This window comes from Triturus cristatus, chromosome 4_2, assembly GCF_964204655.1.
Source record: "Triturus cristatus chromosome 4_2, aTriCri1.1, whole genome shotgun sequence".
In the NCBI taxonomy this organism is placed as follows: Eukaryota; Metazoa; Chordata; class Amphibia; order Caudata; family Salamandridae; genus Triturus; species Triturus cristatus.
This window is the reverse complement of record NC_140586.1, coordinates 589,803,189-589,821,368: the sequence shown is the minus strand read 5'-3', so window position 1 is coordinate 589,821,368 and position 18,180 is coordinate 589,803,189. Positions and strand designations below refer to the sequence as shown.

At 48.1% G+C, this 18,180-nt stretch overlaps 1 protein-coding gene across 3 annotated transcripts in view; it reads left to right on the top strand.

Annotated features, from left to right (window-relative positions):
* RNPC3 (RNA binding region (RNP1, RRM) containing 3) overlaps positions 1 to 18,180 on the top strand; it is a 343,990-nt gene that overhangs the window by 71,042 nt on the left and 254,768 nt on the right. For all 3 annotated transcript variants that reach the window (XM_085602252.1, XM_085602255.1, XM_085602253.1), the window contains exon 2: positions 6,789 to 6,836. In XM_085602252.1, coding sequence (XP_085458378.1) covers positions 6,789 to 6,836 — 48 coding nt within the window. The remainder of the gene's footprint in view (positions 1 to 6,788; positions 6,837 to 18,180) is intronic.

The following is an 18,180-nucleotide window of genomic DNA, read 5'->3' as shown; positions in this document are numbered from 1 at the left end:
TCAGGCGACTCCGGAGTGCGACCTCCACTCCCGACCTCCTGCGCGCTTTACTTCAGCTTCCGGCGACTCCGGAGGGCGGACTTCACTCCCCCGTCGACACTTCACCTCGACCTCAGGTGACTTCTACTCGACCTCCGGTGTCTCTCCATGACCTCCGTCGGCACCCTCACTCGACCTCTAGCGGCTCCGGGTACGACGTCTGCCTTCTGTCGGCGCCGCTTCTCCACCTCGGGCTCCAGGTCTCCAGGCTACTCGACGTCTGGTCTCCAGGAGGATTCCACCAAACAGGTCAGGAACTTGCTGTTCTTCTCCTTTAAGGCCTGTTCCGGCTGTTCAGGTCCTTAAGATGATTTTCTGGTCTTTATCCCACACAGGGCTTTAGGCTGGGCTTGGTCAGTAGGGACTAGTATCAAGGGTGGGTTTCTGGACCCCACTCCAGGCACAAGTTTCCACCCCTGCTGCCTTACTCCTTCCTCCTTCTGTTTCTTTGTCCTCTCTCCTCTCCAGTCAGGTGCCAACTGCCTACTCCAACTGCCAACTTTGAGCTGGCTTCCCAACATTCTAAACCTGCCTCACTCTGTCACAGGGTTCTAGAATGTTCTGGAAGGTACTAGTAGGTTCCAGCTATGTCTCAGGTGACAATGGGTGGCCACCATTTTGTGTTTCAGGCCCTCAGACAGAAGTTCCAGGGGTAGGGAAAATGGCTCCCTGACCCTGCATCAACACTAAAAAGTCTGGTGGTTCCCAAAAAGGAAAAATACTAACAGGGTTTGAGGCAAAAGTGGGACAAAATAAATAATGATGAGGAGGGACCACCCAAAGGGCTGACAGGTCTAACAACCTGGTTCTCTGGCTCTATAGCAGCTCTGCTGACCCGGTTCTATGGCTCCACAGCAGCTCTTTTGACCTGGTTCTCTGGCTTTACAGCGGCTCTGCTGACCTGGTTCTCTGACTCTACAGCAGCTCTGCTGAACCGGTTCTATGGCTCCACAGCAGCTCTTTTGACCTGGTTCTCTGGCTCTACAGCATCTCTGATGACCTGGTTCTCTGGCTCTAGAGCAGCTCTGCTGACCGGGTTCGCTGGCTCTACAACGGCTCTGCTGACCTGTTTCTCTGGCTCTAGAGCGGCTCTGTTGACCTGGTTATCTGGCTCTAGAGCGGCTCTGCTGACCTGGTTCTCTGGCTCTACAGCGACTCTGCTGACCTGGTTCTCTGGTTCTAGAGCAGCTCTGCTGACCTGGTTCTCTGGGGCTACAGCAGCACTGCTGACCTGGTTCTCTGGCTCTACAGCAGCTCTGCTGAACCGGTTCTATGGCTCCACAGCAGCTCTTTTGACCTGGTTCTCTGGCTCTAGAGCAGCTCTGCTGACCTGGTTCTCTGTCTCTACAGCGGCTCTGCTGACCTGGATCTCTTGCTCTACAGCAGCTCTGCTGACCTGGTTCTCTTGCTCTACAGCAGCTCTGCTGACCTGGTTCTCTGGCTCTAGAGCGGCTCTGCTGACCTGGTTCTCTGGCATTACAGCGACTCTGCTGACCTGGTTCTCTGGCTTTACAGCGGCTCTGCTGACCTGGTTCTCTGGTTCTAGAGCGGCTCTGCTGACTTGGTTCTCTGGGGCTACAGCAGCGCTGCTGACCTGGTTCTCTGGCTCTCCATCAGCTCTGCCGACCTGGTTCTCTGGCTCTAGAGCAGTTCTGCTGACCAGGTTCTCTGGCTCTAGAGCAGCTCTGCTGACCGGGTTCGCTGGCTCTACAACGGCTCTGCTGACCTGTTTCTCTGGCTCTAGAGCGGCTCTGTTGACCTGGTTATCTGGCTCTAGAGCGTGTCTGCTGATCTGGTTCTGTGGCTCTACAGTAGCTCTGCTGACCTGGATCTATGGCTCTATAGCAGCTCTGCTGACCTGGTTCTATGGCTCTACAATGGCTCTGCTGACCTGGTTCTATAGCTCTACAGCAGCTCTGCTGAGCTGGTTCTCTGGCTCTAGAGCAGCTCTGCTGACCTGGTTCTCTGGTTCTTGAGCGGCTCTGCTGACATGGTTCTCTGGCTCTACAATGGCTCTGCTAGCTTTTTTCTCTGGCGCTACAGCAGCTCTGCTGACCTGGTTCTATGGCTCTACAGCAGCTTGCTGACCTGCTTCTCTGGCTCTACAGCAGCTTGATGATCTGCTTTTCCTGCTCTACAGAAGCTCTGCTGACCTGGTTCTCTGGCTCTACAGCCGCTCTGTTGACCTGGTTCTCTGGCTCTACAGCCGCTCTGTTGACCTGGTTCTCTTCCTCCACAGCCACTCTGCTGACCTGGTTCTAAAGCTCTACAGCAGCTCTGCTGACCTGGTTCTCTGGCCCAGTTCTCTGGACATAGAGCAGCTCTGCTAACCTTGTTCTCTGGCTCTGGAGTGGCTCTGTTGGCCTGGTTCTCTGGCTCTAGAGCGGCTCTGCTGACCCGGTTCTCTGTCTCTACAGTGGCTCTGCTGACGCAGTTCACTAGCTCTAGAGCGGCTCTACTGACCCGGTTCTATGGCTCCACAGCAGCTCCTTTGACCTGGTTATCGGGCTCTAGAGCAGCTCTGCTGACCTGGTTCTCTGGCTCTACCGCAGCTCTTTTGACCTGGTTCTCTGGCTTAAGACCAGCTCTGCTGACCTGGTTCTTAGGCTCTAGAGCAGCTCTGCTGACCTGGTTCTCTGGGGCTACAGCAGCTCTGCTGACCTGGTTCTCTGGTTCTACAGCAGCTCTGCTGACCTGGTTCTCTGGCTCTACAGCGGCTCTGCTGACCTTGTTCTCTGGCTCTACAACGGCTCTGCTGACTTGGTTCTCAGGCTCTACAGCCGCACACTGAAACCCCTGAATACAAATACCAGACAAGCTTGTCACCATTGTGAAAAAAATATAGCGCTCACCGACTAATAAAGGAGACAGTGTAACGCCGCAAGTAAAAGATCCAGTCCTGATGGGTGGTCCCAAAAGGAGACCGGGCCGTTACAAGGAACGACTAAGAAGCCTCAATATCAATCGGAACCCACCATTTACCATGGACGATGACGCCAGCCAATGAAAAATATGGGCGGGACTTCCACACCACTTCTAAAACATACCTTAATGCAGCATGCCTCGCAAAGTGGGCTGCGCATGCGCTGCAACGCTAAACTCGACCTAAAAATGTCTGGTGTGTTGGAACACTTTTTCTCTGAAGCCGCATCTGCCCCCATGACAGGGGGGGCACACTTTGGCAGGAAAAATGAAGCTATGGTGATTCTGCCCTTACATGTTTTCTCCAAAGACAGACCTCCAAAGTGATGGGTCAATTTTTGGAGAAACTAAAACCCAGTTACTAAACACACACAAACGCTCATATCTCTCTCTCTCTCTCTCTCCTTCTCCTTCTCCTTCTCCTTCTCCTTCTCCTTCTCCTTCTCCTTCTCCTTCTCCTTCTCCTTCTCCTTCTCCTTCTCCTTCTCCTTCTCCTTCTCCTTCTCCTTCTCCTTCTCCTTCTCCTTCTCCTTCTCCTTCTCCTTCTCCTTCTCCTTCTCCTTCTCCTTCTCCTTCTCCCCCACCAGCAGTAAGTGTGCACAGCACCATTGCTGGCAGTAGAGCCCATGGCGCGTTGGGGAAAACCGCTTTTCTCTAACCTCCTGAATGAGGCAGAAGAACCAAAACAAGCATTTGCAATGCAATGGGTCTCACATTTGCGAGACTTTCTGCTATTGGCATTTTAAATGACAATGCATTTATTTATCTGTTTAAAAACAACACATAAATGCCATTGCCATTTACAATGCCAATAGCTCAAAGTCTCATATATGCGAGACCTATTGTATTACAAATGTTTGTTTACCCTCTTGCCCTGCACTACGGAATGACGACATAGGGCGCTGAGAAGGCATTTAGGCCGCATGGTATCACTTGGCCAAGCACCTTCATAAATAACAGCCATAATGTGAAAACAAACTGTTATTAGCATTATGACTATTTTGATATTTATGAGTTGTGCTCTCTCGACACACCTAACATCCTTGTTGATTGGACTTGTGCTGCGAAAGCATGTCTCAGAAAAACAAAAATCGTTGAAACTGCACGTAGCATTAATTTAACTAAATGTTGTTATATATAGTGCTGTGGAGTTACTTTCTGCTGGGCTAGCAATGACTAGGTCCGATATGGCGAATATAAGTATTAGAAAATAGAATGAGTAGTGTTCTGGGCGTTAATGTGTACAGGGAGTTTGTGCTGTGAGCAAGGTGCCCCGGTGACAATGGTCATTTTCTTTCACTGATTCATTCTTATTGCTGTGTGACTTGGCATTTATGGTGTGCACTATTTCCCCCTTTGGGCCTCTGTGAACTGATTAGAGGGAGAAGACACTAAAACGAAGTCGGGCCAACTCAGCCATACATCTTACTGAAGTCGTTAGTCAGTGTAACATTACATTGGATAAGACCAAGGTGTTAGTTGCAGCGCATTGAAACAGCAAATCTGTGGCAATCAGCGCTATAAATGAATGTTTTGTACTTGCTACTACGGTTACTATTAATGGTCTCAGTTTTTATTGTCACAACAATGTTACTTCAGAAACGTCCAAGGTCTTCAAGGCTTTGTATACATTTGAATCAATACTATATAGAAGTACCATTCCACTCCCATAGCTTACTTTGTATGTGCAGACTGTGATCCATCAATGCTAAAGCTCATCAGCCTCTTCTCTTTCTGACAGTGGAGGAGGTATAAGGTTCTGATCCCTGGTAACGACAACCACTATATTTAATGACGGTGATGGGTATGTTCTCCTGCTGTTCAAAACCCTACACAAGCAGTGAGAGAGTAGATGCTGTCAACCAGGCGCGCAACGCCCTTGGGGCTCAAAGGTCTTCAGCCCCCTGTCGTGTGTGTCAGCCCGGGTGAGACAGCTTCCCGGGGCACACACACAGTTTTTGAGCTGCTGTAGGCTGGTTGGCTGGTTTGGCTTCCGTCTTACTGCAGCCGCACCCGAGTACTTCCCAGGTCTTTAAAAGACCATTTACATGTTAACGAGGCTTTGTTGTTTTTCACCTCTTTTTAGAGCCCCTGCATCTCCACTCTGCCTATTTATAGACCCAAATTAAATTTTTTGTAGCCTTCCCCCCCGAAATGTGGCTCTAATTGTGCCTCTGGTGTCAACCCTGTTTCGCTATGAGGGGGCGGGTTGAGGGGGGCCACTACTTCTATTTGGATGGATGAGATCCTATTCCCTCTCTTCCATACATTAAGGTGTCAACGCAAAGACTATGTGAAGCAATCCCCAATGGCTTCCAAATCTCCATGCCAACTTGCCAAAGTAACACATTGGCTGCCTATAACTGTGGGAGGTGCCAGTTGCTCTATCTCGGCTCTGCAGTCAGCCAACGTCCACCAACGCATACGTCGCATGGGGAAAAAGGCTATACTGCTCCCAACCCATTGTACCCAGAATTGTAGTTTACAGGAGAGCTTTCGAGTCAACCACCCCTCACCCAAGCTATACCTGCCCCACACTTACCTGCAGCTCGGCTCGTTCCGTCTCTTAGTGGCTTTTTTGAGCCTCAAAGCGCGCCCATTCGTGCTGTATGTAGTGCAGGATGCCAGGCACACTAAATTCCTGCTGTCCTCCAGGCTCTGGAGCTGCTGTTCCCCGGTTAGGCACGGCTCGGAAAGCCGATCTCTCCATCATCATGGAAGCCGTGGCCTTCTTCCTGTGTATGCTACAAAGGGATCCATCTGTGGAAAGAGAAGGCACAAGGGTAGATCTAGCCAACACCACTTCCTGCCAGAAAGAGAGCTGAAGACGAGGAGCGGAACATGGAGGGGCAGAGGAAAGCCTATGCAATCAAAATGGAAAACAGACAACACTGTGAGAGAATGCGTGAGGCAGGCAGACAGAGAAAGACCAAAGACTAGTTAATGAGGTCTGATTAGAGTTAACATGCAGTGGCAAATCCAACAAGCATTTACAATGCAATAGGACTCGCAATTACGAGAGACCTATTGCATTGCATCACGGACAACGGGAGGGAGGGGGGGAAAGGCACTGACAACTGGAGTGCGGGCGAGGGGAGAAGGCACGGACAAGGGGAGGGATGGGGGAGTAGGAGAACCTCATTAAAGGAAAATAGTGCTCACATTGTAAATAACACGGACTGCGTAACACTCAATGTAAAGGGGCCAGTAGCCATGGGAGGGTACAAATGACGACATTGCCAAAATAAGGAGGGACTAGCACGCCTCATAATCAATCAGACGGCAGCATTCACGAAAGACAATAACATGAGCCAATTAAAAACATGGGCGGAGCTTCCACGGAGCTTCTATGCCATACTGGATTACTGCATGCCTCGCAAAGTGTGCAGCGCATGTGCACTGCCGCTGTAGGCTCGACCTAAAAATGGCAGACATGACATCAGCCTATTTAAAAATCTATTGTCTTGTCCCCATCCTCATCTAAATGATCCCAATAATCTTGATTTCAGTTGTACTGCATTTAAATAGGCCCGTTGTGCTTCCATCTGTTATCAATGCTGAATTCTTAAGTTGCAGTCATTGCCAGTATCTGCAATGTTAAAAGATTTTCTAAATGCTGCTATATTTTTTTCGTTTCATTGTGATATCCAATGTTGATACTAAGTCACGTGTTTGTGGCAGTGGTTGTGTTCTTGAGGTCTAATTTGCTTCACAGTTCAAATGCTCTGCAGCCTTAATAACTGGGGCAATGTATTGACATTCTCGTTTGTTTTGCCAAAGTAATTGTTTGGAAATTAACATTTGCCTTTTTATTGTCTTTTAAATAGAAACACACAGCTTTTGCAACTTTTCCTAACGACAGTGTAGCAGCTAAGGTATGTACACAATCAACAGTTTGGTTGCTATGATTTGTTCGATGTGCTTTGTTTACTCTGAAATGGCAGTTAGTGTTTAATCTGAGTTAGCAACCTTCATAGACAACATTTTAGTACTATTATGTTAATAGTGTCCACATGAGTTATCGTTAGCTGGCTCATTTTCTCTCTGCAATTAATATCTGCATACTTCTGTATGTTTCTTCTAATAAGGCTGCAAATATTCAAATAAGCCACGTTCCCACTTCAAAAAGCACAGTTAAATGTAAAATGCCATCACATGTCTCCCTGAATGGTAACCCAGGCAACACCAGGAACATTTAGGCATTACTGAGCCTCATAGGTGAGGTGAAGCTTCAGTATTGTATCATGTGTGACATAAGTTTTACTTATTAGTATTTGTAGCATCTCTAAAGTTTGAGTGGTTTCTTGGGCCTGTGAGTTGCACCACTCTGGGCTGAAAGTGCAACTGTGGGTCTTGGAACTTTGAGGGAAAATATTCTCTGGTGACAGTTGATCCAGGCAGGCGATAGCTGCTGTCTCTTATGATAAAGCTCCTGCCTTACAACTTACTCCTGATGTCCTGGAGCTTAATTCAGCCCCCTTACCCGGAAGTTCCTTATGCAGTATAGGGAGGTGGCCACTGCATTCTCTCTACCCAACAGCACATATACATACTGCTATGCTGGAGGAGCGGAGCTGGGCTTGCCCCTCTTTCTTCCACACCCGAGGGCCCTAAAAGATTGATTAAAGAATGCTTTTATTAGTCATTTTGGCCTATAAATATGCCGAGTTGTATACTGCTGTCAAAGCCCATTAGGAAGTATTCAAGTAGCATGAAGATGCCACACATTTCTTGGGACATTAATTAGTAAAGTGGCAAAGGTGCAAGTTTGCTGATGCCCCCCCCCCTCCCCCCCTAGTAGTGTAGTAAATATGCCACCTACCCACTCCTACTGAGGTGGAAAGGTCTCATCTTAAGGAGTCTGCTCTATGTCCTAGAAAGAGTAATGATCAATAACCCAAGTAACCTTCCTCGTTGCCCTTTTTTGATGAATCTGCACACATCTGCAGACACCTCGAGAAATTCTGGAGGAACAGGAAAACCACCGAAGACCTGAACACCTACAGGAATGCCATGACTGAATACCGCATAAGCGCATAAGAGACACCAAGAGGACCTTTATCAAGAACAAAATCCACACCAGCGCCAGTAACGCAAATCAACTCTTCAACATCATACAGCAGTTCACCAAACCCCCCCAGCGAAGCCACGGACGTGGCACCATCCCAGGACCTCTGCAACAAGCTTAGCGCCTACTTCCACCGGAAAATCAAGGCCCTCTATGACAACTTCAGTGAACAGAATCCAGACACCATCCTCCTCTCCACCACCGACAACTAGCCCACCATTACCACATGGAAACTGGCTACCACTGAAGACACTGCCACGACCATGAAGAATACCCACTCAGGAGCCTTCACAGACCTTGCCCACCACACATCTTCCACAGAGCCGCCATAGCACCCGAACTATGCTGGACCATTAACGCCTCCTTCGAATCCGGCATCTTTCCCGACGGCTGGAAGCGGGCAGATGGCAGGCCCCTCCTCAAGAAACCCTCAGCTGACCCGACAAACCTGAAAAACTACTGTCCCATAGCTCTCCTTCCATTCGAGCCAAAGTCACCAAGAGATTCGTCAATGCCCAGTGACCACCTTCATCAAAGAGAAAGCCATCCTCGACTCCTCCCAGTCCGGACTCTGCAGCAACCACATCACCGAGACCGCCCTCCCCGCCGCCACAGATGACATCCGCATGCTACTCGACCAGGGCCACACAGCGACCCTCATCCTACTAGACCTCTCCGCGGCCTTTGACACTGTCTCCCATCTCACTCCCGCCGCTAGACTCCACGACGCCAGAACACTGGGTACCGCTTGTGAGAAGTTGGCCTATATATGCTGTCCACTAATTAAATTAGGCACCTTGCACCAGTCCAAACGACCCTCGTGATGTAGGAGTTCAAAAGATAACCTTTAGAAAGCTCTCCTTGTGGTAGCTGTGGAGAGCAGCCTTAATCTTGAAGGAATGTAAAGCAGCTTGTTTTACCAGAATATCACCTCCTATATTGACTAAATGAAAGGAGAACCACACAGTAACTATATAAAAATATGTATTTATTAATGTACCACTCTCTAGTATCCTCTATACGAGGACAGAACACAAAGCACACAAAACGAAATCAGTAGAACAGCTTTAAGTAGCACAATATTCAGTAGGCTCCAGGGGTTGACCAAACCATATAGTAAAATAGTGGTATAACAATCACGACTTGAGTCAAGACAAGGTCTGCAGCACATAGACTCGCTGGGACCCCAAGGAACCACCCAAGTGAGTAGATGGAGACCCCACGGAGGACAGGTGCAGTGTGCTATCACGACCGCAGGCTCCGTACAATTCTATGGGGAAGTAGCGGTTACAGTTTTAGAATTTAAGACCCTTCTAGGACATCAAGTAAACCCTTTGGAACTTAAGAGGTTGGTGAGCCACCCCACCTATGGTTACCGTAGTACCTAGGTTACCTATCCCGGAGGAGCCAGGTGCATAGGTCTGGAGTGGTGTTGGAAACTGCCGTCATTCTCAATGTAGGGCTGTGAAGAAGTACTGCTGCCGTGAAGGTGATGTGGGTCCGGTGAAATCCAAACCTGGATTTTTGAATGAAGGAACCTGAAAGCAGAGGGGACAGAGTCTGGATCTCTTCTGAGGTACCAGGGTTTCGGTAGACGAATGCCCACCGACGTCGGGTGCTTCAGGTGTGAAGAAGGGATGCTTGACTCTGCAGCCACAAGTACCAGGAGACGTTGATGATGACCAGGAGCCGGAGGTGAGCTGTCCCACGAAGGATGTCGAATGCTGAGGGGATGGTGTCCGGCGGGAGCATCAACAAGCCTTGGCAAAAGCAACCCACGCAGGAAGGTCAAGCAGGTTATGGTGTAGACCAGCAAGGTCCAGGGGACTCACCAAGCATTGGGAGTCAGGGCGTGTCTGGAGCAACCAGGAAAGCCCAATGGAAATCAAGATGACTCTCAGGCGGACCCACAGCCGAGGGACCAGAAGTCGCAAGGGGACCTCGAGCAAGATTGCAAGGTACTAGCCCACGGAGCACTCGGTGCGAGGAGGCTAGAGTTCTTTGGTGCAAATACTACTCGGGGTCAGGACTAAACGGATTCCAATGCACAAGCTCAGGAATCGCCAACAAGCATATGCAACTGCAAATGGACGCGGTGCACAAGGGTTCGGGTTATGCAGTCCCAACGAGGGATACTGGCCTCAGGCTTGCTGAGATGGCAGATCGACCTCGGGGATCTTCGAAAACCCACCTCCTGTGTTGCAGAAATCTTCGGTTCCGCATGAGCAGCAGACCGGTCAGTTGCGTTGAGGTGCCTGTAAATGCAGGGGAGTGACTCCTTCTCTCCAAAGGAGATTCTTCAGTTGTCCTTAGGGCACCACAGGTCCTGCATGAAGCCTGTATCGAGCAAGGGCACAGACAGAGTTTAGGACGGAGAGGGACATGAAGTCGGGCCCAGTCGAAGTCCAGAGTGTCCAGACGGTCGAAAGTCAGTGGTTTCTTCTTGTAGAATCTTGTCCACGTAACATCTAAAGTCTTACAGCCAGATAAGTCCTTTTATACCCATGGGAGAGGGTTGGACAGATTAGGGAGACCCTCATAGGGGAGGGTCAGGACAGAGGGGTGGTTACACCCATGTCCTTTGTCCAGTTTTGCGCCAGAGCAGGAGCCAATGGCTCCCAAAACTGGTTTGAGCTGGACTATGCACAGGGACACCAAATGTACCACCAGTGCAGTCTTTCAGGCACTCTGAGTCCACCCACCCAGCCCCAATACACTAAATCCTGTTTGGGAGGTGGTTACACCTCCTTGTGATAGGATGCCTATTGTGCTGCCTTCCTCTGCTCGAGCTTGGCTCAGCAGCAGGAGGGCAGAAATGTCTCTGGTCGGCAGTATCCATTTTGTGCTGTCCTGGTTGAGAAGGCTGACACCGGATAGACCAGTGACCCCACAAAGCTCGCTTCTGTCGGGTGGAATCGAACCTCCCACTCCGGTTACGGTTGTGGAGGTATGATTCCAAGGTGTTTGATACCAAACACGATATGTTTCTATGCAGCCATTTTCGAGATGGCATTTACCGCGAGGTTATAATGCAACTCTACCTATATGTCCAGCTGAGTCACAGACAACCCGGGAGAATGGTCGCCGGAGGGTGCAGAAGGGCTCTGCTCATGCAGGGGCACCCTCTCACTAAAAACCCTGCACCCTGCCTTCAGGAGTGATAAGGCCTGCTAAAGGGGTGATATATAAGTTTTAAGTGTAGTGACCTATTGATATAGTGAACCTATATCTAACGGAAGTGGTGCAAGCACCATCTTATACAGGTTGCAGTAGCAGACCTGTAGTTCCATTTTGCATGGCCTCTCATTGGTGGCATAATACATTCTTCAGCCCATGGGAGGCCACTGGGGTACCTATGCCCCGGGTACATGGGTACCATATACTAGGGACTGATAAGGGTACCCCAGTATCCAATCTGGAGTGTACCTAAGTACATGCATGACAATTTAAGGGAGAAAGCAGATAGACTGGGGTCCTGATTAGCAGGATCTCAGTCAGACTAGTCAAAAACAGTGAAACATCAAGCAAAAGGGGGGGGGGGGGGGCTAACCATAGGAAGCAGATCCTACTTTCCTACACTCCACTCCCCTCCCCCCCGCCCAAAACGAAAGGATATGAGACTAACCTTGACCAGTTGAATCTTCGTTTTCCAAGTGGAAATATCAGGAAAGTCCATCTGCATTGGCATGGTTACTCCCAGGTCATTGTTTCACTGTATAGTCCATCCCCTGTAGGGAAATGGACACCTCAAAAGTTTGGTGTTTTCACCCTTCATCTGTTTTAGCCATCAGAGGGGCTTATGGTCTGTCTGAACAATGAAATGAGTGCCAAACAAGTATGGCATCAGCTTCTTCAGAGCTCAAACCACAGCAATTACTTCCCTCTCAATAGCTGACCAACATTTCTCTCTGGGGCTCAGCGTTCTGCTTATAAAAGCTACTGGCTGATCCTGACTCTCTTCATTCATTTGTGATAGCACAGCCCCTACCCACAACTCAGATGTATCAGTTTGGCCAATGAATTGTTTGGAATAGTCAGGACTTTGCATAATGGGGGCAGTGCACATGTTCTGCTTCAGGTCATCAAATGCCTTCTGACAGCTAACTGTCCACTGAACATTCTTGGGCATTCTTTTAGAGGTCAGATCATTCAAGGGGGTCGCTATAGATCCATATCCCTTGACAAACCTCCTGTAAACCCAGTCAGGTCCAAGAAAGCTCTGACCTTAGTTTGGGTAGTTGGAGCAACCCAGTCCATGATGGTCTGGATTTTGCTCAGCAATGGTTGAACCTGGCCTCCACCCACAAGGTGGCCCAGGTACACAACCTTACTCTGCTCTATCTGGCACTTAGTGGTATTGATAGAGTCCTGCTTTCTGCAGGGCCTCCAGAACATTTCACAGGTGGACCAGGTGATCCTCCCAGGTGGAACTAAAGACAGCAATATCATCTAGATAAGCTGCACTGTAGGCTTCCAGACCTGTGAGAATTTTATTCACCAACCTTTGAAATGTGATGGGTGCATTCTTCAAGCCAAAGGGCATCACATTGAATTGATAATGCCCACTAGGGGTTGAAAATGCTGTCTTGGGTTTGGCATCCTCAGCTAGTCTGATTGGCAAGTAACCAGCATTGAGCTCAAATGTACTAAAAAACCTGGCTAAGGCCAAAGTAACAATAAGTTCCTCTGCCCTAGAAATAGGGTGAGCATCAGTCCTAGTGACTGCATTGAGCCTCCTGTAGTCCACACAAAACCTCATCTCTCTCTTACCACCCTTGGTATGAGGTTTGGGTACCAGGACCACTGGACTAGCGCAAGGGCTATCTGAGGGTTCAATCACACCCAATTCCAGCATCTTTTGCACCTGAGTCCTGATGCAGTCCCTGACATGGTCAGGTTGCCTTTAAATCTTATTTTTAACAGGCAAACTTTCACCTGTCCCCTCTTCATGGGTACACCAAGTGGTCTGTCTAGGAGTCAGGGAAAACATATGTCTGTACTGATTGAGGACCTTTCTGCAATCAGTCTGTTACTGCTCAGGGAGGCTGCCTGCCAAGGCTACAACATCAACTGAGCCATCATCAGGGTTCTGTGAGAGGAGGTCAGGGAGTGGGTCACTCTCTTCCACCTGTTCCTCACCAGTAGCCATACACAAGCCCATGTCTGCCCTGTCAACATATGGCTTGAACCTGTTCACATGGAGCATTATGTGGGGGCTCCTGGGAGTTCCCAGGTCCACCAGGTAGGTGACCTCTCCCTTTTGCTTAAGAATGGTATGGGGTCCACTCCATTTGTCCTGGAGGGCTGCTGGGGCCACAGGCTTCAACACCCATACCTTCCTTTCTACCCTGGCTGATAGTCAGCACAGCCTTTTGGTCATGCCAAGCTTTCTGTAATTCTTGGCTAGCCTCAAGGCTTTTACTTGCCTTCTTCATATACTCAGCCATCCTGGAGGGGAGCCAAGTACATGGTCCACTATGTCTTGCGTAGGTGGTTTGAGCGGTAACTCCCATCCCTCCTTCACTAAACACAAGGGACCCCTAACTGGGTGTCCAAACAGAAGTTTAAAAAAGCTGTAGCCAACCCCCTTCCAAGGAACCTCTCTGTAGGCAAAGAGAAGGCAGGGCAACAGGACATCCCATTTTCACCTACATTTTTCTGGGAGGCCCATGATCATGCCCTTCAGGGTTTTGTTGAACCTTTCAACTAACCCATTGCACTGTGGGTGATAGGGTGTGGTAAATTTGTAATTTACTTCACACTCCTTCCACATAGCCGTGATATAACTGGACATGAAGTTTGCACCTCTGTCAGTTATGACCTCCTTAGGGAAATCCACCCTGCAAACAATTCTCAGGAGGGCCCTGGCCACCACAGGAGCTGTGGTGGTTCTAAGGGATATTGTTTCTGGGCACCTAGTGGTATGGTCCACCACCGGTAGAATATATCTGTGCCCAGATGCAGTTGGAGGTTCCATGGGACCAATTATGTCTATCCCAACCCTCTCAAACGGAACCTCCACCACAGGTAGTGGTATCAGGTGGGCCTTTGTGGTACCACCAGCCTTACCACTGGCTCGACAGGTGGTACAGGAGTGACAAAACTCCTTTGTGTTCAATGACATATGAGGCCAGTGAAGGTGAGGGACAAGTCTGTCCCAAGTCTTACTTTGGCCTAAGTGTCCTGCTGAAGGGATATGTGCCAGTGTCCGTAGGAAACCTCTAAACTTCAGAGGTATGACCAACCTCCTGGTGGCACCAGGCTTGGGGTCTCTACCCACTGAGTAAAGGAGTCCTTCATCCCAGTAGATCATGTGGGGCCCACTGGCACTCCCAGCAGCCTCACCAGCAGCTTGCTGTCTGAGGGGTTTAAGAGAGGGGCAGCTGTGCTTCTCCTGCTTCTCCTGACTCAGTTCTGCCCTGGAAGGGCCCCCTGTCCCCAAGAACTCAACCTGATCAGGTTCAAGTTCCTCTGAGATAGTTCCTTCACAGGGACTGTTCAGAACTGAGTAGTTGTCAGCATCCTCTTCTCTAACAGCGAGGAGCTTATCTCTACCTTTGTCAGCAAAGGAGAGCCTCAAGGTAGCTTCCCACTACTCTCGAGGGACCCTCTGTACTTTACAGGCCCTCTCTAAAGCAGTTATCCATTTGTGGATGTCATCCCCACCATGGTAGGGAGGGAGTATCTTGCTCAGGTTCCTATGGTTATAAGTATACTCCTTAACCCTAGTGACACTGTCGCTGCCACCATGGGACTCTAGTCCCAATTTATTTCTAGCCTTCTGGAGTTCTAGGGATTCCTTATCTAATGCCAATTGCTCTTGCCTGAGCCTAAGCTTGACTTTCTCAAGCTCTATAAATTGGCACGATCTTTCATAAGAGTTAACTCTCTTATGAGATATGCAGGTTCCTATAGAATGTTCTGAATGGTCAGATTCTGCAGAGGGAGATCTAGATCTCCTTGGTAAACTCTGCTCTCTTCCAGGAGGAGTAAAGAGAGGGCCACTGGGGCCTTCTCCATTCTCTTCTTGGCGATCTAAGTTGTCCAGGTTGGAATCATTTTGATCCTCCTGGCCAGGGTTTGAGTCTAGGTTCTAAAAGGTGTCACTTCCTGACCTGTCTTCAGCCCCTGCCCCATCCTCTCTTTCTACCTCACCTGACCCAGGGGTCTTTCTAAGGTCATGTAGTGGAGGCGGAACTAGAGATATACACATTGCTATGTTAGCGTAAGCGTCTTAGACATTAAAACGCCATCTTGCCACTTTTGCTGCTCTTGCACACGACACTGTAGATAGATGTTAGTATATGAAAACTGCTTGCTTGCTTTTTCTTCACATGAGAACGGTCTGTTGTTCACATCCCTGGACGTGCACCGCGACCTTGGTCTGAACATTGTGTGCAGAAACAGTCAGGGCCAACAAACAATGTATGCTTTTGAATTCAGGTTGATCGGCCCACGCTCTAGCCATAACACGCACACAGCTGCAAATATCTGAAACTCGAGAGCCTTTAATATTGCAGTTTGCATGCATGAGACACACATTCTGGAGAAGACTTTTTCCAGACACAGAGCAAAGCTGATCCTGTGATGTGATTCACCTAAGCTGTTATTTACGGTATGGGGTTTCCCATTCAAACCTAGAGACCTTCTATTACTTTAATAAATACTAGCTTATTAGCGAAGGGAGGGTGGTTATATTCCACTATCATTTGTAATATGATTTCTCCCTTTATTTTCTATGGTATTGTAACAATGCTGATGGTTTTATTTTTAATCATTTGTCTGCTTATGTTCGCCAAAGTACTGCATCTTAGGACACGTAGTTTATAAAATAAACATTTTAAACTTTACTGTGTCTCTGAATACTCTTGTTGTGGACTGATATGAGAATAATAACGAACAGGTATTTCTAATTCCCACCATTCCTGAGAGTACTCTAAGTTGCATGTTCTGGGTGGTCTAATCATTGGTAGCTTCGAGATGATGCGAAGAGCGAATGAGACACTGATGCTAGTCGGATAGGGGTTCTGGGTACTGAGGTGAGTTTTTGGTACACCGCAATTCACTGAGGTCCTGGTTTCCTGCGCATAGTTCTGTGCATGTGCAGAATCCCTGCAACAGTCATCCAAGAGTAACACCTCAATGAGTCGTTGGGTGTTGGCATTTCTCCCTGTCTTCAGCTTTCTAGAAGCACACATGGCTTTCAGATCCTGAAATTTAAGGCCATTGTACCTAGAAGGCAGAGAGCCACTGGCTTCTCCTTTAGAAGACCTAACTAGTGCGGTGTGGTGTATGTGGGAACTAAAGTCTCTTAGGTTGGAGGAAGGGTGTGCCAGACCCTTAACTACCCAACCTTAAGTTCAATAGAACTTACTTATTCTAATCTTTAAGTATTATATGTGCCTGAATATTTTAGTGGTTTTCAGTTAATCAATACAAAGAGATTTATCTGGTAAAACAATGCAGGCTTGAATCCCAACCGCTGCACACCAATGTGAGAAGTTGGCCTGGTATATGCTGTCCACTAAATAAAGTGGGCACCTTGCACCAGTCCAAACGACCCTTATGATGTATGAGGTCAAAAGATAACCTTTAGAAAGCTATCCTAGTGGTAGCTGTGGAGACCAGAGGTAACTGGACACCACCCGTGCGGATCATGTAGTGTATGCAAATTAACAACACAGAGTAAAACAATCGACGTTGGCCTTAAAACACCATGGGAACAAAGGTCCTTCAGCAATTGCAACAGCCACAATGTGGTCTACCTAATGACGTGCATCTGCAACAAAATATACATCGGGATGACCACACGTAAGGTCAAGATCAGGATCAACGAGCACCGCAGTACATTCAGGTGCGGAAAAACAATCACGAAAATGATGAGACACTTCCAAACGCTGAGACACAGTGAAGATGACTTTACTTGGACTATAATTGAGAGATTACCAAATAGCTGCAACGAAAAACAATTGCTAAAACTAGAGCAGAGGTGGATCTATCGTTTGTCAAGCACAACATCAGGCCTCAACGAGGAAATTCCATGGTGTTCGATGACGTAGATCTGTCTCATAACCTACATAGCTCTGAATATGGCAATCAAAAGCAGATCTATCACCTGTTTTTAAACAATAAGAGGAAAGTACGAAAAAATTCCGCAGGAATGTTTTCATAAAAGAATATATATATCCCTTAAACATGGCTAACAGAAGTAGGAGATAGGAGGCGATGTTCTGGTTAGACAAAAAAGCCTCCAGGATATATACCAACAAAACATTGGGGTACAATATCAGACATCGAGATATGGAATGGTGGAATAAAAGGGAACAACCCCATGAGAGTTGGGCATTTGGCAACAAACGTACAAGAAAAATAGATTGATCTACTGATTACAATAATCTGCTGTGAGTAGATATACGATAATCAAGTGGGGCCGCCTACGTCAAATCCACAAACACGGGTCGTTAGGCGAGACATGCTACTTCCCCAAAAAAACAGCGAAATGGTAGCGCAACACTGAAAGCGATTATTATAAAAATACTTATGCGAGGAATTAACAAAAAAATTCTTTTAAAAAAATTTTGTAAAAAACAAATCCTTCGCCGTAAGGGGGATCGAACACGGCGCACCAGATAGGAAAGAACTACATTTCCCACAAGTCTTGTAGTTCAGCCTCATTCCGAACAGCTGGGATTACGCTAAGTGACGTTAGAGAGACGAGTCAGAACCGCCCTCCAATCAGGCTCGTGCACCTGCGGTTAAAAGCTGACAGCACCGTATTCACATCCCCGACGGCAGACGGTGTGGTTGACTAGGTGCAACGGCGGTGCGGCGTCCTTGATGAAGTAAGTGACAACGAGGGAACTCTGTGTAATTATGACGCTCCTTGCCCCACACGATCTGTTATGAAAGCAGGGATGCCCATAGAGTCTCTTAATTGTCCCTACCTGTTAAGACTAAATAATTTTTTTTAAAAAACGACTAACTATAACAAAATGGGCCCTAAAACTAAACAAGTATAAGAGGGGATACGTTCACCCTGTCAATACTCATGTTGAAGAATTGAGCAGAAACGCTGATACGGAAGTAGAATAAGAATGAAGACCTTCCTGTATAAAATTCTTAACACGCGAACAAAGATAAAAACGCGGTAA